This window comes from Phoxinus phoxinus (assembly GCF_949152265.1).
Source record: "Phoxinus phoxinus genome assembly, chromosome: 3".
Classification (NCBI taxonomy): Eukaryota; Metazoa; Chordata; class Actinopteri; order Cypriniformes; family Leuciscidae; genus Phoxinus; species Phoxinus phoxinus.
Window position 1 is genome coordinate 15,206,054 of NC_136878.1, and position 27,319 is coordinate 15,233,372.

At 37.2% G+C, this 27,319-nt stretch overlaps 2 protein-coding genes across 3 annotated transcripts in view; both read left to right on the forward strand.

Moving 5' to 3' along the window:
- ankrd34bb (ankyrin repeat domain 34Bb) overlaps window positions 1-27,319 on the forward strand; it is a 322,103-nt gene that overhangs the window by 63,293 nt on the left and 231,491 nt on the right. The window lies entirely within an intron of this gene.
- Window positions 1,581-27,278, forward strand: cemip2 (cell migration inducing hyaluronidase 2). The gene is made up of 24 exons (XM_079605595.1): window positions 1,581-2,037; window positions 4,150-4,498; window positions 5,615-5,755; window positions 5,907-6,474; window positions 11,221-11,390; window positions 11,493-11,681; window positions 13,054-13,223; window positions 13,888-14,100; window positions 14,219-14,424; window positions 15,377-15,446; window positions 15,977-16,105; window positions 16,713-16,801; window positions 17,726-17,857; window positions 17,965-18,000; window positions 18,525-18,680; window positions 18,809-18,986; window positions 19,983-20,198; window positions 20,650-20,861; window positions 21,205-21,387; window positions 22,119-22,347; window positions 22,543-22,644; window positions 24,147-24,292; window positions 25,443-25,549; window positions 25,653-27,278. Exons 2-24 carry the CDS (start codon window positions 4,171-4,173, stop codon window positions 25,859-25,861), a joined length of 4,179 nt encoding a protein of 1,392 aa, XP_079461721.1. The 5' UTR covers window positions 1,581-2,037; window positions 4,150-4,170; the 3' UTR covers window positions 25,862-27,278.

Here is a 27,319-nt window from a genome sequence, read left to right on the forward strand (position 1 = left end):
TGGGGTTCAGTGACCTTTGAAGCCAGGGGCCTTGAACATGGAAGTTAAGAACACATGTGACCAATTTATTTTAGGGACGGGCAATGTTTAAAGACAGACATGTGCACTTAAATAGGTTCAAAGGGTGAGAACGATAAAGACGTGTTTCTATGAGACTGTTGAACATTACACACTAATGTTTTAATTCAAAGTTAAACTTCTTATAAAATGTCACTGAATAATGTAAGTATATTGATGTAATTAAATAGTTATGGGTGAGAATTATGGTTCATTTTGCCATCCCTGATCTGCTCCTTACAGTAGCCTACAGAATCTTAGCAATGTTAGAGGAATTGTCTCTCTCTCTCTCTCTCTCTCTCTAGCCTGCGTGTCATGCACTATGAGACACAAATCCTAGTCGTCCTCCTCAAGGGGTCGCATTGGAGCTCCGGAAGCCGATTTCTTACATTTGTACAATACAAATTTTAAATGTATTACATTCAACGATTTTTGCCTGTCATGCAAATCTAAATCTGTCCCATCTAGCTCTGCTTATAGATAATAAAATAAAATAAAAAGTTTAACCATTAATCACAAACGACTGTGATTGGTCAATTATTTTAAGCGTTGAAAAAACAAGTGAACTATGGCTCGTTTCCTCAAGCCGATTCTTTTGAATGGTTCATTTTGAAAGAACCGGTTTAAAAAAAACGATTCAGTGACTCTTTAGATCAGAACGTAACGTGGTTCATAACAAATTAGCTTTGCATATATTATTTATTGCTTGAAGTAACATACAATATAAAAAAAAACTTAAAATGACACACCTTAATACAATTCAAAGAAGTCCAAATTGTCGCAAACAAAGAATAAATAAACAACATAAACCTAAAAAAAACATTACAAAATAAAAATAAATTAGATGCATAAATGAAATAGGCCTATTACACAAGGTGGTTATCATAAACAAATACCTTCAAAAGATGACTTAGCTTTAGCTAAGTGGATCATTAAAACTTTATGGAAAAATATGAATGTGGGAGTGTTCTTAAAGAATCTGCATTTATGTATGAAATAATTGGCCAACAGCACAATATTTTTAACCAAAAATGCACTGCATAATTCAAAGAAAAAGGTATTACATAGCTATTTCAGGTCATTTCAACATATAGGTAATACCAGAATTGTTTAGAAAATGTGCATAAATAAAGTTTTTTTTTGTGCTTTACAAAAGGTGCACTAATTACAACCCATTAAATCTAAAACAGCCAGTTAAAGCCATAGGTAGGCATATGTTTTACGATTCAGATGAAATAATACCTTTGTTTATTTTAATTTGAGCCACTATTCAGGTCATAAAAACAGTAAATCTAAATATAATTTGTATTCACATCAACAACACTAAACTTAATTAACATTTCTCAGCATGCATATTTTTGCAGCTTTAAAAAAACTCAATTTAATAACACCAATTGTTTTAACAAAAACGTGTCTTACAATCTAATTTAATTTGAAAAAACAGGCACTCGATCCGACCGAGTCAGTTCCAGACCAGTTTGTTAACCGGTTCATTTAAAAGATCCGACTCATAAGAATGATTCGGTCTCTAAACGAGAAAACTACCCTGTTGTGTTTCGTCGTCAGCTGATGGCATGCTACCATGAAAACGAATTCAGAGTTTCAAATACAATTTAACTGCAACTTCTGCAAGAAGCTATAGTGAAGAGATCGTGTTGGCTCATAATATGTCGTGGTCTGTAAGCCCCGCCCATTTGAGAACCCATTTTCATGCTCATGGCTCTTCCACAAGTTACATTTCTGTCAAGTCGCTCCCTCATCCTCAGTACACGCCTCTAATTTCACTTCCTCCGCGAGCCGCGCCTGGGACGGGGCTGGCTGACTTCAGCCCAGGAGATAAAACATAATGTAAAAGAAGATTAAACCACATTTAGTGTGAACCCCCTGTCAAATAACCCCGTGAGTTGCGCGTGGTTCTCTACGGTTGATAGAGAAAGGAGCGGACGAGCCAAGCAAGTGACAGTGAAAAGAGACCGAAAGGTAAGAGATCTCCTCCTCTGTCTCATTGTATAGAGACCCCCCAGTTTAGACCTCTACTGTCTTTCTATGGGTTTTTGGGCGTGTATTTTGCGTTTATGGCATCTGTTGGTAGATTACTGAAGGAGGAATGAAGTAACGCATGCATGCATCTGAGGTTGAAACTTTGTGGCATTGTGTAAACTTTAGAGGAGGGCGCGATGTAGCCGTTTTGGTGCCAAGCCAACCAGCTTCTATTGAAACAAAGATGGACAGAACAAACGTTTTACAGTACAAGCCGAGCAAAATGTTTCATTTGAATTTAGATGTGTCAATAAAAAAAAACTATCTTATAAAGTTTTCCTGTTGAAAAAAATTACCTTACTGACAAAGCTGGTTTGTCGGTCTTAGCTGATATCCCAAGTCAGACTTGATTTGATGGGTTTTAGCCACTTGTCAGGCTGGGAGACCATTTGACTGACCATCTATACCAGCTGAAGAAAAAACCTAGCTTGGCCAGGCTGGGGTATCTTCTTAGGCTGGTTTTTGCATGCATCAGAGTCTTCTGTTTTTGCATTTGTCCATGCAATGTAGGTCATCATGAGAAAGTGAATTTATTAATTCCTGTGTCAATGGAAGCTTTTCCTTAATCATCTGAACAGGTTTGAGTTATTTTTTATATTTATTTATAATGTTCTTAGTGGACTACACAATCTTGATGAACCTGTAAGTTTCTGTCCATACCCATTGTCCATTCGCCCCTTCAGACTGTTTAAATGCATAGCTCATCCCCCTTTAAAATGTTATTTGATTTGTGCAGGGGTGAAAAACTACTTGAAAAGTGGGGGATGGGAGGGACACATTAAAGCACTGGGTATTGATTATCCCCAAAGAAGGGGGGTGGTGCAAGCATGTCCTCCTCAGTTATAGTGATTTCTGTGCCTCTGCATTTGTGGATGAGGAGTTGCAGATGGTCAGATCAGGATCTGGTGATAGTGCAATCTATATGTTGATCAAAGCAAGGATGAAATTGGTATAATAGTAAGCTATGGTTCAAAAGATGTTGTGGTCAGATTGGTTGTTCTATTCCCCCCTAATGTTTAAAAGATCAGAAAAAATTGTGATTGATTTTTGCCCTGGAGAGTCTAACTTGAGTTTATAAAAGCATTAGTTAGAAGCCAAATTGTTTAGACTCTGTTTGGAGCTTTTAAGTCGCTTTCGATGATAATAAAGGAATTTGGCTGACGTGGTTATTGGTAAGCAAATAGTTGTGTGACAGGCTTTATAGGGAGAATTTCTTTATAGGGCCAGTATCTGTTGTTTTGTGGCATGAAGGGGCCACGGGCTGAACGACTGAGCAGTTTTTTTTTCTTCTCGTAATTGGTGCCATGTGTTTAGTAAATAACTTGAAAATGTGAAAACCCACAGAAAGCTTGCACTTCAAAGCACGCTGTATGCCACTATGAAATTGAGACCCGATCGAAATTAAGGTGATGGAACCGTTTTATGCCAGTTTGGTTGGCCCACAGATCTGTGAGTGTAATGCATAATGCCAAAAGTGTGGTGTAGTTTTGTCAATATCAGATTTAAGTTAAGAAGTCCCTTTCAGTGTCATTAAAAAACAACTTTTGCGTAAATTACCATTCGAAGTCTTTGGGTCAGTTGGGGGAAATGTGTACTTTTGATCAATGAGATGAATCCTTGCTGAGTAAAAGTGTCAATAAAGACATTTTAATGTTACAAAATATCTATTTCATATTAAATTATCTTCTCTTGAACTTTCTGTTTATCAAAGAACCTTGAAAAAAAGTATCACGGTTTCCACAAAAATTGTAAACGGCACAATTGTAAAACATTAACAATAAGAAGAAATGTTTATTTCTGAAGGTTCATGTGACACTGAAGACTGGAGTAATTGCTGCTGATAATTCAGCTTTGCCATCACAGGACTAATTACATTTTAAAATATATTAAAACAGGGTCAAAAAACGGGTAAAGCGTTTAAAGCCGTTTAAGTTGTAATAATATTTCTTGTGAGCGTAATTTATTCTTGCCTTGAAACATGAAAAAGTCTTACCAACCCTAAACGTTTGAATGCTAATGCATCTTTTATGTATTTTTCTTTTCTTCTCGTAGGACGTGACAGACAGTTATACCATGCAGGTTAATGATGGCCCCAGCAGTCACCCCATTTTTGTGGCTCCTGTCAACGGAAATGCTCAGCGGTCATCAGGATATGTTCCAGGCAGGATTGTTCCAGTTCGTTCTCCACCTCCAGCCAAGGCTCCTCCACCGCCCCCACTGAAGCCCCCTGCCCCGCTCCCTGCACGGCCTCCAGTTTTTAATCTGACAGTAGATGAGAGTCGAAGGGAGCGTTCCCAGAACCAGCAGAGGAAGAACACTTATATTTGTGTTGGCGTCTTCTTCTGTGTCTTACTGATTCTCATAATCGTCCTCTGCCTTACCTCTAAAAATGATTTGGATGGTAAGATTTGAACACCTTGTGTGTGTGCTTAAAGGGATAGTTCAAGTTCACCCAAAAATTAAAACTCACCCTCAAGTTGTTCCAAACCTGAATGGATTTCTTTCTTCTGCTAAACACAAAAGATATTTTGAAGAACGTTTGTAACCAAACAGTTGATGAGCACCATTGACTTCCATAGTATTTTGTTTTTCTCCATACTGCGGAAGTCAATGGGGCCCATCAACTGTTTGGCCACTCATATTCTTAAAAAATATATTATTTTGTGTGCAGCAGGTTTAGAACTTGAGGATTCAAATTCAAAATTCAAATTTATTTATAAAGCACTGAATAAAACAACACAGTTGACCATAGTGCTGTACAAGCAGTAAAACAGTGAGCAGAGAAAAAAACAAAATAAAAGAAAATGCATATCCATATATCTAAATAGGTAATATAAATATCATAACGCATTTAAAAACATTATAAAAAGGAAATAAATGACACTAGCACCCTTCACACTTATCTTGATCGAACGCTATCATAAAAAAAAAAATGTTTTCAGATGGCTTTTAAACTGACTGAGTGTAGGAAGGTCCCTGATATATACAGGTAAACTGTTCCATAATTTAGGGGCTGCGACCGCAAACGCGCGATCCTCTCTAGACTTCATCTTAGACCGAGGAACAACAAGACGTTTCTGAAATTGTGATCGTAATGATCTCATTGACTTTTGTTCCTGGATTAGATCAGCAATATAAGATGGGGCTAAGCCATGTAGAGATTTAAATACAAATAACAGAATTTTAAAATGAATCCTAAAAGTGACAGGCAACCAATATAATGATTTTAACACCGGAGTAATATGATCGAATTTGCGAGTGCTTGTCAGCAATCTTGCAGCCGCATTTTGGACCATCTGTAGTCTATTTAAAACTTTATTTTGGGCAAAAATGTACTAATCTACTAAATCTAAAAATAAGTATTGATCACTCTTTTGTGGTGGGACAAGTTAAATTCTGAACTACTGGTCTGGGAAAGTAGGGAAAAAAATCCTTATTGTTGATCCTTATTGTCAATATCAAAACTGTGTTTATCTTGTACTCGGACACTGAAAAGTCTTCATATATCTTTTTCTAGTGAACTGCCCTCATCACAACCCTGCACTGCTATCATGGAACCCAGGCCATGATCTTAAAAAGGTGGTGGTGGTACGCAGTGGTCAGCATTATCGCCTAGATTCATCTGCCACTCTGTACTCTGTCACTATCCAGGCCGGAGGTAAGATCATTTGTCCAGTGTGTAGTACCCTAAAAATAAGAAATTGCCTTTGAGAACACTTTGGCTTGCTATTGTGGTGCGTTTCTGACTGAAAGTGAATGATAGTACTTTTATTAGGGTTTTAAGTCTGATTCGATTTATTCAATTATAGGTTTGGTTGTCTTTGCGGATGATAAAAAAGGTTCCAAAAACATTACATTGCGAACACGCCACATTTTGGTCGAAGATGGCGGTGCTCTCCATATCGGGGCTCCAAAATGCCGCTATCGTTCCCTGGCCACCATCACCCTGGTCGGCCGATCGGACGAGACCGCCGTGACTGAAGTACCCGGGATGGGCCGCAAGTTTTTGGGTGTGAATGGCGGAGGAACTCTGGAGCTCCACGGGTCAGAGAGGCTGTCTTGGACCTTCCTCACTTGCACCGTACCCACTTCAGGTTTGGCTACCGGGGACCATGCCTTCCAGAGGAACTTCAGCCGTGGAATTAACCTGCGGGTGGTTGATCAGGACACGGCGGAGGTGCTGAATAATGAGCGCTTCGACACGCACGATTCTCGTAATGACAGTAAGAGGCTGAGTGAGCTGCTGAAGTCTCTGCCCACAGGACGCATTGTTGCACTGGCCATCGGAGATTCTGCAGTGAAGAGCCTGCTGGATGAGACCAAGAGAACCATCCAGGATCTTCTAGGCAGCAACCATGTCAATAATCTCAAATACAGGTGAATAAGGCAGGCTTTTTGAAAGCATTATTACAAAAGTATTTCTACTGAAAAACGGGAGCGGGAGCGTTTGAAAGCACGGTTCGCTGATAGACGCCTGCTTTCAAACTCTCCCGTCTGAATCTGTGTAAGCGCTCGGCAAAGAGCGTCATTGATGTATATTTTTTACAACATGTTTTTGAAGCGCTGATCATTGTAGCCAATCACAGACATATCCGTTGAGCGCGTGAGTACAATGGGCAATCAAAGGTGTTTACGATTCCACTCAACAGCGCGTAAAGCGTCACATTTTTTTACATTTTAGTACCGACTGGTACCGAAGCCGGTACTTTTTTGATGATAGGATGTTTGGATAAACTGTGTATGATTCCCCATCATTTTTCTTTGAATGTCATTGTAGTCCGAAACGTTTTAATAGCTGCAAAATGAGTCCCTGAAGGGTGGTAGCAGGAAAGAAGCTTTTTCCAATCTGATGAGTTTTGCTTTGATATCTCCGAGCACAGCTTTGAAGTTACTGTGATTGGAAACATAAAGTATCCTGTTGTTCCATAAACCATATCCTAATTCAGACTCACCCGCTGAGGACCAGCTACTGAATCCCAAAGGCAGTGTACATTGTGTATACTTTACGAGTCCCATTCATGCAATGACGCAAACTTACTGAATACTTGTGCCATACTTAAAGATGTAGGAATGTCTTTGCATTCTATAACTAAATATCAAACAATTTGGCATGTTAGGTAGGTTTCATATTATAACACAACAGATATACTGTGAAAAATGAAGACAATGTATTTGGACCCTTTCTGGTTGTCATATGATAGTGGATGTGGATCATGTTCATAGTTAATGGCATAAACTACAAATCCAACACTCGGGACCAAAAATAGCCCAGGGAAGTTAGTTCTGAGAAAATTATGCCACTTGGTTTAATATTCAATGTTACTTTCGGATTGTGTTTAATGTTGTCTTATGCAGTGACATTCAGACATTTTTAAAGGGGTGGTAAAGTGTGATTTCACTTTTCTAACTTTAGGTAGTGTGTAATGTTGCTGTTTGAGCATAAACAACATCTGCACAGTTACAACGCTCAAAGTTCAAAGCAAAGGAAGATATTTGCTTTTAAAGAAAAGGATTACAACAAGCGGCTGGTAGGAACTACACAACATTCCTCTCGGGTTAGTGACATCAGCAACCCTAAAATGTACATAAACTCCGCCCCCGGGAACACGCAGTCCATGTTGAGAAGAGGGAGAGTTGTTCTATAAGAGTACATTTGTGAGTCAGCTCAAAGTTTAGCATCCATATTTTCACATGCAATAGAAAGTCACTCTGTGTGCATCTCACAACAGTTCCTATATGAGCGATTTATAGATTACCATGACAGAATATGCTAATTGAAGATAGTTAACTCCACATCAGCAACATAAATTCATCAACTAACCATTCAGAGACTGTTCCATTCTACATGTTGTCACTACTTCTTGAGTCTCTCCATCTTTGTCTGACTCCGTTTTAACATTAAAGACAGAACAGTTTCTGTCATTTTAGTGTGTCTGCGTGAGGTAATCGCAGCTGCTAACACACATGAGCTCTTGAAACCCCGCCCTCTGCAGCAGCTCATTTGCATTTAAAGGGCCAGGAACAAAACAGTGCGTTTTCTCAAACCGTCAAAAAGTGACAACTTTAAGTCGACATGAAATCAAAATTGACCCTATTTACTTTGTTGGCGCATATTACTAGTCTTGTGGTGAACAATTAATCCGTGCAAGTTAATACACAGAAAAAAATGGTTTGCCATGGTAATCTTTAATCAAAATGTGAAAAGTTACTTCCGGTCTGGAATGGCGTTCCTTTTCTGATGACGGCTTTCAGTTTGATGGCTTGGGTTGAAAACACTTAAACACTCCCCTCAAACCGTTAGTCGGCTATGAGCAGAGATGGAGAGGAGGAGCGCTAAAGTAAAACCCTGCCCTCTGTTCAATATTCTGTTTTACTTGGAAATGCGTCACAACACTGGAGAAAAGTCGTTCACAATTTCCGGTTCACACAGAGTTTAAGTGTGACTTTGGTGTCCAAATACTTTCTGGGGCCACTGCACATTAATATTAAAGGAAATTTAAAGCAAATATAAAAGTTCTTATTTATTTAGTCAGTCGGCATGTTGACTTTTGCCAGTATATGCATGAGCAGTCTAATATAAGCCAAATGTTAGTAGCAAATAGTCCTAAGGTTGGTTGTTCCACAGAAACACATCTAAAGAAGTATTTCAAATGGCAGTATTTTGCAGGAAAAGCTGGTGAAAGGTTAAACGGGCATATTTCCAGGATTTGTGTAAAAAGAGCTGACGTGTGTATCTGCCATCTCATTGAAAGGCTTTTTAAAGAGTTCAAAGGCAGAAGAAACAGATGCCGTGTCTCTTCTGGTTACATTGCAGATGGAAAAAGTACAGGTTTTTATTTTCAATGAGGGATATACTTTTTCTTACCATGCAACTATTTTGTAAAGAGTTTACTGTCAAATAGAAATTCCTCCAGACAGAAAACCTACGTTTACAGTCCACTGCAAAGGGCAAGAAACATGGAAAATATGCATTCTTAAGCGGTAAACTACGTCTCCAGACACATTAGCTTGGTCAAACGGTCTTGGGCATGAAAACTCTTATTTCTGTTACATAACTACTAGAACTATAAGGCAAAGAAAAAGCATATCATACGAGAAAATAATATCAGTCTTCTGACTACTGACTTGGTGCCATTGCAGTTATGTCATTTCCAGTGAAACTGGTGTGGGAAATGGGCAGGATATGGTTAGTAGTAGGTGTGACTAGGTGTGAATTAAAAAAGAATTGACTGAAAAAAACTTGAATTTACTCATTTAGAGACTTCAGTTTGACGCGTTGCGCATATAGAAATCCCTTACCTTTCCACCCCTTACCACTCAGACGGCTCTGATAAAACATCTCTGATAAAAACATGCAATCTTGGTAGCTCCCTTTGCAAACACAGAACAATCTGGCACAATCTAACTGAAAACTTGCGCAACATAAACCAGCCTGTCCAAGTCTAACCCCCAATCCCCATAGGCACTCCAGAGAGGGGGGGCCACACATTGCAGCGCCACACATATCTTTGATAAAAAATAAATTGACAAGCCTATTGTTGGTTAGTGATAAATCTACTATATGGGTTCAGCCAATCTGACAGACTACAAGGCAAATTACTAGAAGTTGAGGTATGAAAGAATGTTGATTATTAAAGTTTGACTGTGTTGTTAAGAAAGCACTTAACTTAACTTTTTTTACTCAGGGGGGATTATCCCTGTGGAAAGTGGTGTGTATTTGGATACAAAGCATGTGCTAAGTGAGGGACATTTGTGAGGGGACCCCCAGGGGTTGCAAGGGGGTCAGTGGAAAAAAAGAAAACAATAAATATAATTTAATACAAAATGATGTAATGCAATTTAAAGGGTTTTTGTTCTAAATTAATTCTTGCAGTGGTTAGAAAAAAATTAACTTAATTTAATACGAAGTAAAAAAAAATTTAGAGAACATTTCAATCATTTATTTTGACTATGGAACAAATAAAATATATATGGCAATTATTTATTAATTTTGCAAGTTTTTAATTGAACAAGATGTTGTCTATAATATCGTGTTTATAGTTTCTTTCTCACACCGTATAAATGGGCCTTTTTAAGTACAAATATTTTGTCATTTAATATTTCTAAAAATACCTTTGTCCTTTCAGAGTCAATGATATAATCCCTGGTGGTTGATTTATCTGAAAGAAGAAAGAGTTTGTTGTGCTATTGTGGAAAATGGTTTGTTTACTCAAATTGGCCAGGAACAAGAAGGAAAAAGACAGGAAAGATTCCTGTGTTAGTCAGACATAATAGTAATTCTGAGAAATGAAGTAATCTTGCCCTGGTGACTGCTAAAAGATGAAAATATGAACGATAGAACAATAATACAAGTGTGGTTTACTGACCACCACAGACCTTCCACCTCACAGCAGCTAATATGGCCTTATTGGTCTCTGTGTGGGTAGTTTTTCCCTCTGTTTATCCACAAAGATTTTTATGAACTTGCTCTAAACTGCAGTGAACCACATTCCTTAAAGGGAGAAAGTTTAGTGAGACACTATTTTTCCAAACCTCTGGGGGCTTTTGTGTCCGAGGCTTGGCCTTTAGGGCTCATGTGTTATTAAAACAAATAGCAGTTCTGACCTAGTTGCTGTTAAGAAGTGACTGCTATTATGTCATAGTGGAAGTATTAATGCTACTACAGAAACAGAAGCTAGTAGCTCCAGAGCCTGTTGAGCCATAATAGTTTTGTTTTTGGTATCAGTTTCAAATTCAGTTACCTTCAGTTGAGTGACAAATGCTCTTTTCACTGTACTAATGGGCTGACAAGATAAATAATAAGAAGGAAGGATTCATTTAGTCATTCTCATTCATCCTTGACGGTGTTTAACTTTCACCCCAGAGTTTTGGCTGCTCTTCTGTTAAATTCCATTTATGTGCAGTAACCGATCATCACTTCCACGTGGGAGTGCGTTGACAAGTCATTCAAACTAATTTGTCATTTATATTTTATTGTTATTCAACAACTGATCGGTTTTAGCCAATTTATATTTTATGAGTACACAATTCTTCCAAATCTGTTGCATCTTTTATCTCGCATGTTGTTATCCCTTACTGGCTTTCTTTTTAGCTTTTTCTCTCCATCCTCTATCTCTCTTTTAGGCAGGCATGGGCCTTGGTCTCAGTAATTGGAGGAGGAAATGGTTCTTGCACAGAAGACGTACGAGAACACGAGAACCATGACACAGGTGGCAAGGCGCTGGCTCGCCGAGACTTTGTCACTGTGGACGGTGTGGGTTTCACTGTTACTGCTTACAGTGAGTGGAGTAATGGTACGTATTGGACAGCACATAATCAAATCCACAACATCGACCAGTAATGTATTAAAAGAAAACCCTTTTAAAACTTACATTGGTTTTTGCTCAACCATAAAGGTTACCCTACAACAGGCTTCCAAGTGGATGCAGTGGATAAAGTGGTTCTGAACTTGCAAGATGATGTTAGCGGCTGGAAACCGGGCGACCGGATTGTGGTGGCCAGCACAGATTATTCCATGCATCAGGCAGAGGAATTCACCCTGCTCCCATGTCCCCACTGTAACAGGAAACAGGTTCGAATTCAAGGTGAGGCAGTGGTGTGTTTGCGCTAAACGGCATGTATTTCCTCCGGTTTCGTCTGGTGACTATTTGCAGTGTTTCTGATCTGAATCTTTCTGTGAATCTGTATACAGCCGAGTTTAAATGATTATAGTGTCATTGAGTTTTGGACAGGAAAAGGGTGAGGACTGTTTACCAGAATGCCATAAACAAACTGTCATTTCTGACCAGAGGCCAGCAATGGCTGTATAGAAAATTCCACCATCATGTACTCCACCCTGTTAAAAACATTTTCACTAATTGCTTTCCAATGCTAATGTCCCAGCTGGCCTTTAGTGAGTATAGTAATTTGGACACTTAAGTCACACAAATGTCTGAATGTCATTTCATTAGATAGAAAGAAGTCTCTTATGCTCCCCAAGGCTGCATTTATTCAATTAAAATTACAGTACAAACAGGTATATTGTGAAATATTCTTATTATTTAAAATAACTGTTTTCTATTTTAATATATATATATTTTAAAATGTAATTTATTCTTTTGATGGCAAAGCTGAATTTTCAGTGTCACATCACACTTCAGAAATCAAGCTGATTTGGTGCTCAAGTAACATTTGTAATTATTATCTGTGTTAAAAACAGTTGTTGCTTAATATTTTTGTAGAAACCATGATACATTTTTTGAGGATTTTTTGATGAATAGAAAGATCAAAAAGAAAAAGAACAGCATTTATTTTAAATGGAAATATTTTGTAACATTATAAATGGCTTTACAGTCAACTTTGATCCATTAAATGCATCCTTTCTGAATAAAAGTTAATTTCTTTAAAGAAAGAAGACCCCAAACTTTATGATTGTGCATCTCTTTAAAATAAATGCCACTTGAATTTATATTTTTGTATAATGCTAAACCATTTATACATTATTAAGTATTTAAGTGTCCAAATAGTTTCTTTGGTGTATTGTGTATGAATTACTATATGGTCATTATTCCCAGCACATGTGTTAAGTCCTTGGAGAATTGGAAATATCTTCAATCGGTGGCCTTTATTGAAAGAATGTAGTTTAAATGTCACCTTGTGCATTGTGTGCTGTTGGCAAAGCTGTTGCCAGCCCTTATCCTTCCGGAAGGATACCGTGTGCACTCCGGGTGTGCGTAAAGGGTAGTCCGATTGTGTGGACAGGTTGCTTTCCTTCCTGGATCCAGTATTTATTTAACTTTTTTTTTTTTTGATAAATGATCAAAATATTTAAATAGAGAAATGTTATTTGTTAGATGTTGTAAGTTCATTATTTAAGACAAATCTCTCTAAATAACTCATATTTTCAAACTTTATCATTAGTCAGTTCTTTTAAAGGGTGAGTTTTAATGGGTGTGTTTATGTGTTGGAATTTTTCAGGAAAGCCTCAGTTCACCCACGTGGGAGAAATACTGGACGGTGTGGACATGCGTGCAGAGGTCGCTCTCCTCTCAAGGAATATCCTCATTCATGGAGAAATGGAAAACTCCTGCTACGGAAAAAACTGGTGCCAGTATTTCAGCTACGACACATTCGGGGGACACATCAAGGTCTGTTTGAGGGTCTGTGTGTATGTGTGAGAGCGGTTGTGTGTATTTAACACTAAGCTGTCTGGTGCTGTCATGTGGAGAAATCGCAGGCTGTTGTATGTTGGGGTTAGCGCTGGATAATTGAGTATAGCTTTTTTTTTTAATGGAAGGAACTGAAAGTATAACATTTGTGTGTTGTATTTGGCAAAAGAATGAACAACACACAGTAGCACTTATATGACTACCGGTACTCATTTTTTACTAGTCGACTAGTTGACGGGTCAATGTTTACCTTATGTAAATTACTAACCATATATTATGCAGCAGTCTTTGCTGTTTCTGGAAAGTTCGGTGCTGTGGTTTTATAGAAATGTTTTAATATAATATAATATTATTTCATAATTAAAAATCATTTTGAACAATTTTTTTTTTTTCAATTAAAAAAAAAACCTTTTTTACTCTATATTCTATCTTTTTTATTATATTTTGTTTTATTACTATATTATATATTTTATTATAATAAAAATGTTTTAATATAATTTTGATTAATTAAAAACAACTTGATGATTTTATTTACTATTTGTTATTTTAAAATAAAATCAGAACCACTCACAATAAAAGGTAGAACAAATGTTTTATTTGTTCACCAACACTTGTTTTTGATCTCCTCTTTGTGTATGTTTAGATTTTGGGGAACTTCTCATCGGTACACCTGTCTCAGGTGGAGCTGAAACACATGGGTCAGCAGCAGCAGAAGGGCAGGTACCCTGTGAACTTTCATAGGTGTGGAGATGTGGATCAGCGCGGGGGCTACATAGACCCCACCTATGTGAACTCCCTGTCCATCCATCATTCCTTCTCCCGATGTGTTGCTATACACGCCACTAACGGCCTGCTGGTGAGAGAGAAGGATACCGAGCGATAAACAGCAGGCTTGTGTACACATATAGTAAAGTCTGAGACCACATTGAAAATATGAGATTTTGTTTTACCATGATGTCTTCCTTTTATTATAGGTTAGGGACACAGTTGCCTATGACACACTGGGGCATTGTTTTTTCCTGGAAGACGGGATTGAACAAAGGAACATATTTTTCCATAACCTAGGCTTGTTGACCAGGCCAGGGACCATTCTACCTACTGACCGCAATGATAGCATGTGCACAGACTTAATGAACAGGGTGCACAAAGGATATATACCATCTCCTGCAACCGAGTGCAAGTAAGATACTATAAACACATATTCATTTAATATTGCTGAATCGTCCTGTAACTCAAAATGAGGCCAAAATTCAAACTGCTTGAAGCCTCTCAGCTTAAAATTGCGCATGTGTGAGTATTTTATCTGAAAGTCTCCTTATGTACAGACTACAGAGCACTTGTTCTGCTCTGACTAGCTGACCTTGACAGCGTGACCCACTGTATTGTTTGGTCAAATAACAGGAGAAAGAACAGAGCTCTCATTTCCTGAGACTCAGCGATAGTCCTTTTCTCTTATCCGGGTAATAAAACACCCAATGTCCCTGGCGGCTAAGGAGGTGCTGTTTTCAAAAGAATAAAAAATGTTTTGGGAGCTTGTATGTGTTTCTGTATAGAGCTGTAGATGTTCAGGATGAAGATAGAGGTTTGAATATGTTTCAGTGTTGTTAATCATGATCAAAGATCTAATGTTAATGTTTAACACTTAAAATGATCAGCACAGAATGTACTATTGCTAGCTACCATTTCTATTTCTAATGCTGGCAAGTTGTACATTTTTTTTAATATTTATATTTAATTCAAACTAAGTAAAAATAGCCACAAATTAATTTGAGTGAAAGTTTTTATTTATCTAAAATAAAGATAAAAAAAAAAAAGTGTTATGGCATTTTAGTTTCAGTTTTGTCAATTAATTTGACAAAAATATTTTGATTGGTTAGTGTTTGTTAGTAACACTGCTTTGCATGTTATATTTCAACATAAAAACCTGTCTTACTCAGTAACTCTTAACACTAACCAACAGTAATTCAGTTTAACCAGACACTGAATGCACTCAAATACTGCATACTGCTATATTTACCTGGATATGAATAATACTGACTGTAAAGTGAAATCTGTACAGTACCTAGATATATATATGCTTTATATTTTAAGGTCACACATTGAAAAGATCCTTTCTTATGTGTGTATTCTAGGGCAGTATCTACATTTTGGATCGCACACCCCAATAATCATTTGATCAGTAACTCAGCAGCTGGATCACAGGTATGCACAATCTTTGATATGACCAAATGAATCATTTTCATGGTATTTTATCATTGACCGGCTATTTCATGAGCTTCTCTGATTGAACCTGTGCTCTTTGAAATGATTCCCACATCTCTGTGATATTCATGAGAACATCAAAGAGCTTATGCAATCACAGATAGCATCTCCTGATTCCAATCCTTTATTAAATATGTTTTTGCCAATATAAATCAGTTCAGCCCTGTGGTATTGTTAAGCTTGGCTTTTTTGTTGTTGAGGTTTTGTATATAAAAAGGATGATCCCTCCACCCTTTTTTATTAAGGAAAAGCTTCTTATGAAGCTGTGTTCTCAGAAGGCCAGGTTAATAGAGAATCAATCTGGCCCTTCCACTACTACAAAATAGGGAATTTTAAAAGCAAATTATAAGTTTATGGAGATGTTTAACCTACAAGGGTGTTGAGGAGTTTTACCATATTCATGAAAAGTGCCTGATATCTAAATTTCCCCCTCATCCTCTGTTTCTGATATTGTTTTGTTTTTCTCTCAGGATGCAGGAATTTGGTACATTTTCCACAACTCCTCTACAGGTGACTCTCACGGACTGATTCCAGAGACGAAAGCTGAGCTCACGCCTCTGGGCATCTTCTTTAACAACCGTGTTCATTCCAACTTTAAGGTAATCAAATGCCTTATGACTCTAACACCAAATTCTCTAGTAACAAACCTTCAAATAATAAAATGCCTCAGAATACTTAAGACTTTTTGATTTATAAACCCATTCATCTGTCCGTTTTGTACACAGTCTTCAGGTGATATCAAACAGTATCAATGCTACTGCTTTTTCTCCATCTACATTTAACTCCCTCCTCCCTGTGGTGAAATTAGCATTTCTTCCCTCTGGCTCATAACAGTTCAGTTCATAAATCATTCGGGATTTATAACATTGTATGAAATGTGGCTTTAGGACAAACTGATGAAATCAATTACCAGTTTTTATTGCACTTACACAAGGCATCTTCGTTGTTTCTCTGAAACGCCTCATTGTTCGAAGTCCCGCACAATGTGCTTGTGTGACAGGGTGCTCACACATACATTTCCCTATACAATAGTTCTCTGTTATCTGCTTGTTTATGTTGGGTAGCTTGAGCTGTGTGTTCAGTGTCGAGACTGTCCAGGTGCAGAGAAAATCCAGGCTTCACTTTCACTGCACAACTCACATGGTACCTGAGATTAAACATACAATTTCTAAGTGAAGAGTGATTGCTTCTCTCATCCCGTGTCAGGCTGGCCTCTTTATTGATAGAAAAGTCAAGAGCACCAACGCCACTGCGGCAGACCCACGTGAATATCTCTGTCTGGACAACAGCGCTAGGTGAGTGGATATGGTGACCGTTTCTCTGTGTCCAGGGTCTGTTGATTCTGCTTATAAAGAAAACACATCTGCCCAGATAGAGTTTCTGCAGTAGTTAGGGAATATGGTAGAGCCGGACAGAGCTCTGGTCTCTTCTTAGACCACAAACCACAGTGACCACACTCTAAATATACAGTCATAGTGTCATAGTTTGTATATGGTGTAGGCGTAAGTTACTTCCGTTTTCATTTATACTCCCGTGACAGTATTTTGTCAACATGCTGTTCTTTAAAATGTGTGGGTGAATCTCACAAAAACGTAGTTCACATTTTACAGAAATCTACAAATCTACAATTCTACAAAATTTCTCATTACCATAATGTGTCTGGACATTTTATTTACTTTTTACCTACATTTACATATCTATTTATTTATATAACATTTACACAAAAATATATAGATCTTTAGTTGAGATAAAATTTAAATAGTGATATATTTTTGTCCATTTCATGACGTACATTGATTGTTGTTGATTGGATTTTGAGATGTGGAGGCAGATGAATGTGAACTTGCAGGGGTGGGTTTAAGTACACTAAATGATTGGAGAAGTCCTGCATACATCACCAAAGAGAAGACTGTTATTTTCAGAAGATCCAGTATGACATTTTAATTGTAAATCTTTTTAAAAATTAGATCTATAATATGCAATCTAGAAAATAGACTTCAATATAAATCAGCATAAATTAAAAGCAGTATAATAAATACAAAAAATATATATAATGTATTTCATATTACAGTATTTCATATTACATACTACACCTAGCAGTCGCACCGAAAACTACATAGCACCACCCTAGTATAAAGACATTTGCATGGGAAAGAAGCACTCACATTTTCTTCTGAAGGAAAGATTGAATTTCTCATTGTTTGACATTGCTTTCACAGGTTCAGGCCTCATGAGAACTCTGATCCAAGCAAGCCACGGGTGGCCGCAGTCATTGACACACTCATCTCCTTTAAAAACAATGATCTGGGTGCCTGGATTCGTGGAGGTGACATCATCATACAAAACTCAGGGTAGGGGACAAAACCTCTCAATTGTAGACCTGCTAAGCTTAAAACCTTCTGAGAAGCTCATTGCATAAAAACAATATTGCAATCTCCTGATTTTGTTTTTCTGATAGATTTGCTGACAATGGTGTTGGACTGTCATTTGCAAGGTACTGTGTCATTTTACTGTTTGTTAGAGCTGCCAGTCATCTCATTATTCGCATCTATTGTTAATCACATATATTGATCATTCTTGAGAAAAGTCCTCAAATGAAAAGAACGCCTTCTCATAAAAAAATGAAGGCGGTACAATGTCTTAGATTGCTCCAATGGTAGGAAATCCCTGATTACAAAATATACATGCGGTTCAAAAGACGCATTAATTTTATCACACTATTTAAAAATATATATAATAATCATAAGAATGGCATTAAACATGTTAAATTGACAGCGTGTGTGTGTGCGCATGCGCGTGCGCGTGTAGGAATGTTCTTGCTGTCTGTGTCTCTGGCTGCAGGCATATTAATTTTAAGAAACATCTTTTTATTTTGCTGAAACGGTTACAATCTGATTGGCAAATGTGTGCAAGTGTGTGAAATTGCCTGCGCTAGTGTTCTACATAAACCTGTAGCCAAGCAGTTAATGAAACCACTAAAGTATTTCACTCCCCTCCTCCTCCTCCTCCTCACTGCAGTGATGGCAGCTACCCTAAAGATGAAGGCTCCAGTCAGGAGGTCTCCCAGTCCCTGTTTGTTGGCGAGAGCAGAAATCGTGGCACCAATGGGAGGCAAAATAAATACTGGGGAATTGGTGGAGTAGATGGAAAGATGAGGACTCTACCAAGAAACAAGTATGTGAGAGAAGAAATAAAGGGAAAAGAGAGAATAGTGTTAACATAAACTTTCAGTGTGGTTTAGCGGGAAAATAAATTATTTGTTTAATCTGAATATTGTTTGTCTTCTGCTCTGTTCTTATCAGGACGTTTCCGATCAGAGGTTTTCAGATAAATGATGGTCCAGTGAGGATCTTGGACAGCACGTTTCGAGCCTTCAGTCCCACTACAGAGCGCTTCACCATGGCTGTGGGATTCAGCCTGAAAAACATCTGGCAGCTGACACCCAGAAATAACCTGTCCTCTCTCGCCTTCCACCCTAGTGTGAGTGCACATACACATTTAGCCTTGGAAACTGTTCAAACACACTCTGATACTGCTGTACTTCTTTACTCTTATACTGTGACTGCTGAACCACCTAACACATAGAAATAAGTTGCTTAGTTTAATTACTCCTGTGAAAAAAATAAGTAAATATTACAAAATACTGTTTTAAATTTTTTGTACATTTTTGATCTTGCATGTTTATGAGTATATTATTTGAGTTTATTATAGTTTTGAACTTTTATTTTAGAATATACCTTTTTATTTCTGTATCTTGTATTAACAGTTTGTCATTTTTGTTTAGTTTTCAATCTTTACCTGTTTTTTCCCCAGTGTTTTATAGCTTCCTTTGATTTATCTATTTTTTTTTTTTTTTTGTCTTTCATGATATTTTGCGAATGCCAAAGTTAGTGTGGTAACTTTTAAAATGTAGTGTGTTTCAAAAATGAATTTGTGCCATTTTTTTATTGTTTCAGTTTTTTTACATTTTCACCTTTTTATTTTTATTGGGTCAGAGATGACTTTAGACTAATTACAGTCTGGGATACCCTGGGGCAACCTGGACTTAATTGCATTACTCAAGGTCATAAAGACTCTTTTCTCCCAGATAACCCACCTGGTCTGTCTAGTCTGTAATAACGCTTATTTACCTTAAGTGCTACTAATGCTTGTATTTATTGCTCATTTCTCAGGGAGAGATGACACATCTGGTTGTTCTCTCCTGATTGGTCACCATCTGCCCTGGTGCTGAGTAATGAAATAAAATCCTGTTCTGGCAGCTGGTATTTAGCATATGTTAAAAAGAGCCCTTGGAAAGGTCTAAGTGTGGTCATATTTTGCCTCAGTTGATATGTGTGAATGGTACCACATTGATTCTAGGTCTGCCCGAATGTTTTTTTTTCTCAGTACCAAATCTCAATTTCAGGACATTTTATAGGTTTTAGAATCTTTCCGTTTACATTTCTCATTACCAGTGATCCTCTTTTAATCATCTAGGTGAATCTTAGAGCATTTTTTGGTCGACCGGGCGAGTGGTTTGAGCAGAATGATTTGGATGGCGATAAAAATTCCATATTTCATGACCTGGATGGCTCGATCAGCAATTACTCGGATACATATGTGGCAAGGGCCGACAATTTCCTGATCCGCCACCCTCAATGTGTGGATGTTCCTCACTGGAATGGGGTTGTGTGTAGTGGCAAGTACTCCCAGGTAAAGAAATAGATCTCTCACTCTCCTTTTACATTTTCATGTCATGTTTATATGCAAGTACACAACCCTTTCAAAAGTTTGGGGTCAGTAAGATTTTTTGTTTATGTTTTTGAAAGAAGTCTTGTGTGCTTACCGAGGGTGCATTTATTGGATCATATATAAAGTAAAAGCAGTTATATTGGCTCCAGTTTTCAGTGTAACATGATCCTTCAGAAATCATTCTATGCTGATTTGGTAATAACATTTCTTCTTATTATCAATATTGAAAACTGTTGTGCTGCTTAATATTTTTGTGGAAACTGTGATTTTGATCCACTTTTGAGCAATTTAATGCATCTTTGCTGCTTAATTTCTTTAAAAAAAAAATAATAATAAATTACTGACCCAAAACTTAACTGTAAAATCTTAACTGTTTTTGTTTCCTAAACAATGTTACTTATGTTCTATATAGGTGTACATACAGACACAGGGCGCATCTAATCTAAGCCTGTCCATCAGTAGAGATGAGTACCCTGATAAACCCATGGTTCTCAGAGGTGTCAGAAGCCAGACAGCACCAACTCAGCAGTACCAGCCTGTACTGATGATGGGCAAGAGCTACACAGTGCACTGGAATGGACCTGCACCCAAAGAAACTGTCATGTCCCTTATTAATTTTGACCAGTAAGGAAAAAGGAGGAATGTGATCCCCCATATCTAAAACAAAACATTAGGCACGGCTAACTTCAATCCTGGAGGGTTACTGTCCTGCAGAGTTTAGCTTGATAAAAAAAGACCTGCCTGTAGCTTTCTAGTAATCCTGAAGACAACGATTAGCTTGTTCAGGTGTGTTTGTTCTGTATAGTAGGGTTGGAGATAAACTTTGCAGGACAGTGGCCCTCCAGTTGCCCATCCCTGCACTAAACTCTATAACCATGAGATTTAGTAAGTAATATACATAAGTAACATACATGTTTCTCATACTAGAGACAATCTGATGTTTTTTTTTGGACTATTGCTCTTGTAGGGGGGATTGGGCTCTACTTGGCCTCTGCTACCCCAATGAAACAGTATTCCAGATCACATCAGACATCTACAACAAGCAGAACATTGGCTTTGATGGCATAGAGGACTATGGCCCTGTGTCGTCCATTTCAGACCTAGAGAAACGACAGCAGGAGAGGAAGTACTTTTTCGACAAATCTGCTGGGTAGGAATAAGTATATTTGAAATATTGACATATATCGACAAGCCTTTATCAACATATTGATTTCACAAAAGTCTGTAGGGCAGTAAAAACTGAAATCTGTTGTTTTAAGTGACTGCCAAGTGAATAATATAATGTACAGTATAAAAAATGGATGATATTTTTACGGTTTTAAAACCGTACGGTTTGTACGGTTTTACAAGATTTAACGGTAACACTTTACATTAAGGTTCATTAGTTAGTATTTAAAAGAAGTCTCTTATGCCCACCATTTTCTTGATGATCTTTTTTTTTTTTTTTGGTAAAAACAAAAAAAGTGTGCAATATTGTGAAAATATAACAATTGAAAATATCTCTTTTTGATTTCAATATATTTTATATTCAATTTTCACACTAGTCTATTCCTGCAATGAAAAGAACAGTGTTTATTTGAAATTGAAACGTTATAAATGCTTGTACTGTCACTTTTGATCAATTTACGGTAATGTGGTCTTGCAGAATGAAAGTATTAATTTCTTTCAATCATTCAAAGTCTTACTGACCACCAAACATTTGAAGGGTAGTAACCTTTTCGGAATGATTCCTCTTTCTGCCATTGGTTGGACAAACAGATAATTCCAACCCAGATTCACGCCATTGGCTGAGACAGAAATGATATTGTCAAATACAGATAAATTATTGTTTACAGTGCGGTCTGATCAGTCTGACACATTAAGCCTGTGTTTAACCTCCAGTTTGTTATGGCTGTATGCGCGAGCTCGGAACAGACGAGACGGCCATAGCTACTGCTCCACCGCAGGCTGTGAGAGGGTGAAGATCATCGCCACCATACGTGCCAACCAAAAGACTCAGGCCTGCAACTGCACCGCCAGTGCCTACCCCAAATACAGCAAGCCTGCCAGCAACATAGTGCCTATGCCAAAGCCGAACACAGAGCCCTGCAGAGCCTGTGGGGCCTCACAGGTAAGTACGGTCAAAGCTCCATATGAACGGACAACATAATTTTTTGTAGCTCTGTTTGCGTGGGGCAGGCTTTGAACTGACTGTCCATCTGCCATCCTGACCTAGAGCCAATACCTTGCGTTTTCTCTGTAATTGTATGTAACATGGAGTCATTAAACTGTCAACACTGAGTGACTTTTATTTTCCTCTCAATAGTTTGCCTTCTCAAGTGAGCCATGGAACAGTTACCTCCAAACCCAGATCAAATCCCTTAGTGTAAAAGAAGAGCAGGATAATGACACGCAAGCCTTTATCACTGTAAGTGTGACCATTCAAAGCATGATTCATATAATCTTGGGGAAATTGTGCATGTTCTCCAGTTTAAGAAGTAAAATGTAAGAATATTTGTACAGCTTTGATTTGAGTTTTTTTTTTATTGTAGTTTTAGTATTTTAAAGGGTTATATAGTTTGTGTTACCTAATATCATTTTATTTTAAAGTTATAATCACTTTAAATTAGTACAAAAAAAAAGATGTCTAGTGTTATCAATAGTACCATATTGTAATGAAAGAAAGTTATGAAATTTAAAACCTTTATAATTGATTGTGGCCATTTTTAGTTTACTTTAGTTAGTTTTGCTGTCATGACAATGTATTTTAGTTTATGTATATGAGAATATATGTAAGGATTTCACACACACACACACACACACACACACACACACACACACACACACACACACACACACACACACACATGTGTACACACACACACACACACACACACACACACACACACACTTAAGGCCTGTTCACACCGGGACGAATTTCGCGCGCGATATTCGCCGACGTTTAACGCCTCGTGACTAAACAAAGGGCGCCAATGTGAGTGTGCACACCGACGCGTAAAACGTCACGCGTAAAAGCGTCATTTTTAAAAAAACGTTTTTTTGGTTTGACACGCCGCGTCAAAAACTAGCCGACCAAGGAGATTGACGCTTTTGCTCATGTGTCTGGAGCTTCTGAAGTTACAGTAAAACACAACTTGGGGGCGCTCAAACACAAAACGGTCTTGCCGAGTGTAACGCAAAGAAGATATACGCCAAGTATAGCGTCTACACCATAGACATCATATAATATCTATGGTCTACACTGCCGGGAAGAAATAAGACGAGGAAGATGCAAGACAAGATGAATGTAGAGCTGTTGGTCTCGTTGGTGTCGGAACATAAAGAACTATATGACAAACGTGCCAGCGACTACGCAGGGTATTTCTGTTTTACATTAAACGCCATCTAATGTCAGGTAATGAATTTGCATGTTCACTCGGCTCATCGTCAGCGAAAATCGCTTGGGTGTGAACACAAAAAAACGTGTTGAAAAACGCTGACGAATAATGCGCGCCGATATTCGTCCCGGTGTGTACGGCCCTTTACACTTGTAGTTGTACAGTATATGTGGTTTACTGGGACTCTCCATAGGTGTAAATGTTTTTAAACTGTATCTTCTATCCCCATACACTAACCCTACCCCTTAAACCTAACATCACAGAAAACTTTCTGCACATTTACATTTTTAATAAAACTTTTTTTAGTATGTTTTTTTCTTTTTCCACAAATTTTGTATGTATGCAAATTGTACAATATTCAAGGTACACATTTCTAGTAATTTTATACAGTATATTGGGGGTATTATAGAATATTAGAATTGGAGTTTCCTTCATTTTACTTGCATAGTCTTTTGTGGATGCATTAAGAATGAAGGTTGTTTACATGTAAAACTGTTTTGAGGACCTGTTTCCTCTTTTTCTTGTCTTATAGGTAAATGCAGAGAGGTTTGACCTCAACCAGTCAGGGTTCCTCCTAGTTACTGTGGACGCATGCTCTGGAAAAGTCACAAAGAGCTCATTGTTTTCGACGCTGGACACTAAAATGGAACAGTATTTTAAAACTGGAATTATGAAGAGGTGAGGGGTGAAAGTTGCGGTTTGGGGTTTAAAACTGCACATCTGGAGGTTAGGAGAAGTTGGCAGAGGAGGAAGAGGTTGAGAGGTGGCTTACAATGTTTATTGAGGGAGCTAGTGATGAGTGGAAGGATTTGAGCTGGGCCGATTTAAGTAGCTATATACACTACTGTTCATAAGCATTGGGACAGTCTTTTTTTTTTTTTTTTGAAAGAAATTAATACTTTTATTCAGCAAAGACATAATTGATCTAAAATGACAGTAAAGGCATATATATATATATATATTAGGGCTGTCAAAAGATTAATCACGATTAATCACATCCAAAATAAAAGTTTGTGTTTGCATAATATATGTGTGTGTACTGTGTATAATTATTATGTATAAATACACACACATTCATGTATATATTTAAGAAATATTTGCATTTATATACTGTATATACATTTATATATAAATATATAAACATTTAAATATAACCAATTTTTCTTAAATATATACATGATTGTGTGTCTTTGTATATATATATATAAATAATTATACACAGTACACACACATATATATATATATATATTATTATCTAAACACAAACTTTTATTTTGGATGTGATTAATCGTGATTAATCTTTTGACAGCCCTAATATATATATATATATATATATAATATACTTTTTTTTTTTTTTTAAGATGTCTATTTTAAATTACTGCTGTTCTTTTGCACAACTGTTTTCAACATTAATAATAGCAAATGTTTCTTCATTACCAAAGCACATATTAGAATGATTTCTGAAGGATCATGTGACATCAGTGAAGACTGTGATAAATTCAGCTTTGCCATCACAGGAATAAATTACATTTTAAAATAGATTCAAATAAATAAATAAACAGTTCTTTTAATTTGTATTAATATTTCACAATATTACTGTTTTTACTGCCTTATTGATTAAATAAATTGTGCGGCTGTCTTTTCGTTCAGCCTTGCTAAGCATAAGAGTGGTGAGTCAAAAACATCTTACCAACCCCAAACCTTTGAACAGTAGCGTATGGTCTCTATTTTGGACCTTCTGCTGTTATGAACCTTTTCTTTGCCTTTTTTTTAAGGTGAGCATTTCCATATTTCACTGTTTAGACTAAATCATTTTGGTTCTGTGTAGGTCGATTGTTCTTCTTGCCACAAGAGGTCAGCCTTCTGACATTTCTGGTATTGCACAATATCTGGTCTCTTTGGGATCTGCTAAAACGCCAGATCTTCAGAAGAAAGGTAAGGGATTTTACCAACACGTAAAAATAATAACTGTCAAGATCTGTTTTTCCTGGTTGAGGTTTACTCTGAGTTTGCTGATACCCATGACGTCTCTTTACAGACGCCATTGCTTTCTTTGGGTTCCTCGGTCAAGGAGGACCTTCACCACAGCCATGGTCTGCTCTGTTGGCCTGCCAAGGCACCAAGGTGCTGGGATTACTGGAAAGGTTCATTGCCCTGTCCCTTGAGGAATACTCTTGTCCACCACAAAAACACCCTCCCACACGGATGGATCTTGAACTCCTGAGAAAATCTCTTAGCCAAAAGTGAGGCTTTACTAGATGTGAACAAACACAACCAGCGAATGAATGTGAACTTATGAACGTAATTTATTTCGGCAAAGACAAGTGTTAATGGACTTTAAACAAGTATTTTATTAAGTGAGTTGAATGTATTTGTTGTTTTGTCCTCCGTGGTTTGGTTTTGTCATAAATGTTACAGCACAAAGTGATGCACTTTTTTTAAGACACACCAAACATCTTTATTACAAATGGGATAACAAATGGACAGGACAAGCTAGAAGTACATCGTAAAATGCTGAGGGATGGTTTTACATTTCAGTATCAACTGTGCAGAAGTACAGCACACTACAAATTGTCATTTGAGGGGTCTCTTTCCCTCATCCAGCCATCTGCAGGTGTAAATGACACTCAGGCTTTCCTTATTTATTCCTCTTAAATTAATGGGACATTTTATTTAATTGTCATTCTGGTTTTTACTGTTGCACACACACCAATGACTCTACAGTATATACTTTCACACTTAATATTAGACTATTCATGTTTCGTTATTTTACACAAAACATCAACTACAGTTAAAATATTTTTCATAAAACAATAAACAATTATCTAATATGTGTATGCAGAAAAGGTATTTAACCAGTAAGCAAGATTTGTTCAGGTCACTTGCCATTTATTACAGGAAATCACACCAAAATATTTTTATGACAGATATTAACAAAGCCTAAACTTAATTTATATTCTGTTATCATTTATTCACTTTAGTGTTGTTCCAAACCTGTATTTCTTTCTAAAGTGGAACTCAAAAGGAGATGCAGAAGCATGTAACATTTTATTTCCGTTCCATGGAGAAAAGCAAAAAAAAAAGCAATGAAAGCGAATGGTGACTGAGGTTGTGATTTCTAGCTGTCTCATCTCCTTTTGTGTTTGAAAGAAGGACTAGAGAAAGTCATGTTTGGAACAACATGAGCGTAAGTAAATTAAAACAACTTTCATTTTTGGGTGAACTGTCCCTTTAAAATAATGTCCATTATCAATTGTTGTGCCATCACTTAGCTTGAGAGATGTAACATCCCATTTGAAATGTATTGTCATTGTATTGATTGAAATGGACGCCTTAGTTGTCTGTATGTGTCGTTTTTATTTGAGTTGAATGAGTTTGGCTACTTCTTAACCACTGTAAAAAGAGTTTTATTGGTCATTTTAAACAGAGATAGTAGTTGTGTAAACTGTTCTTAAAGATGCAAAAAGTGTTTCCCAAGTATATGGGTGTTAACACCCATGACGTTATTTTTGTATTTGTAAAATGCTCTTTTTTACTAGATGCTTTTGTGCTGTAATTTGATGTTTTTTTTTCCAGATAAGATTTTACAAAGTTTATAAAACAAAAAAATCGCTTTTGTAGTCATGTTGACTTTTGTGTGACAATAAAATTGAGGCGTAAAATACTTGTAGGCACTCAAGTGACCAGTAGGGGGCAGAGTTGCTT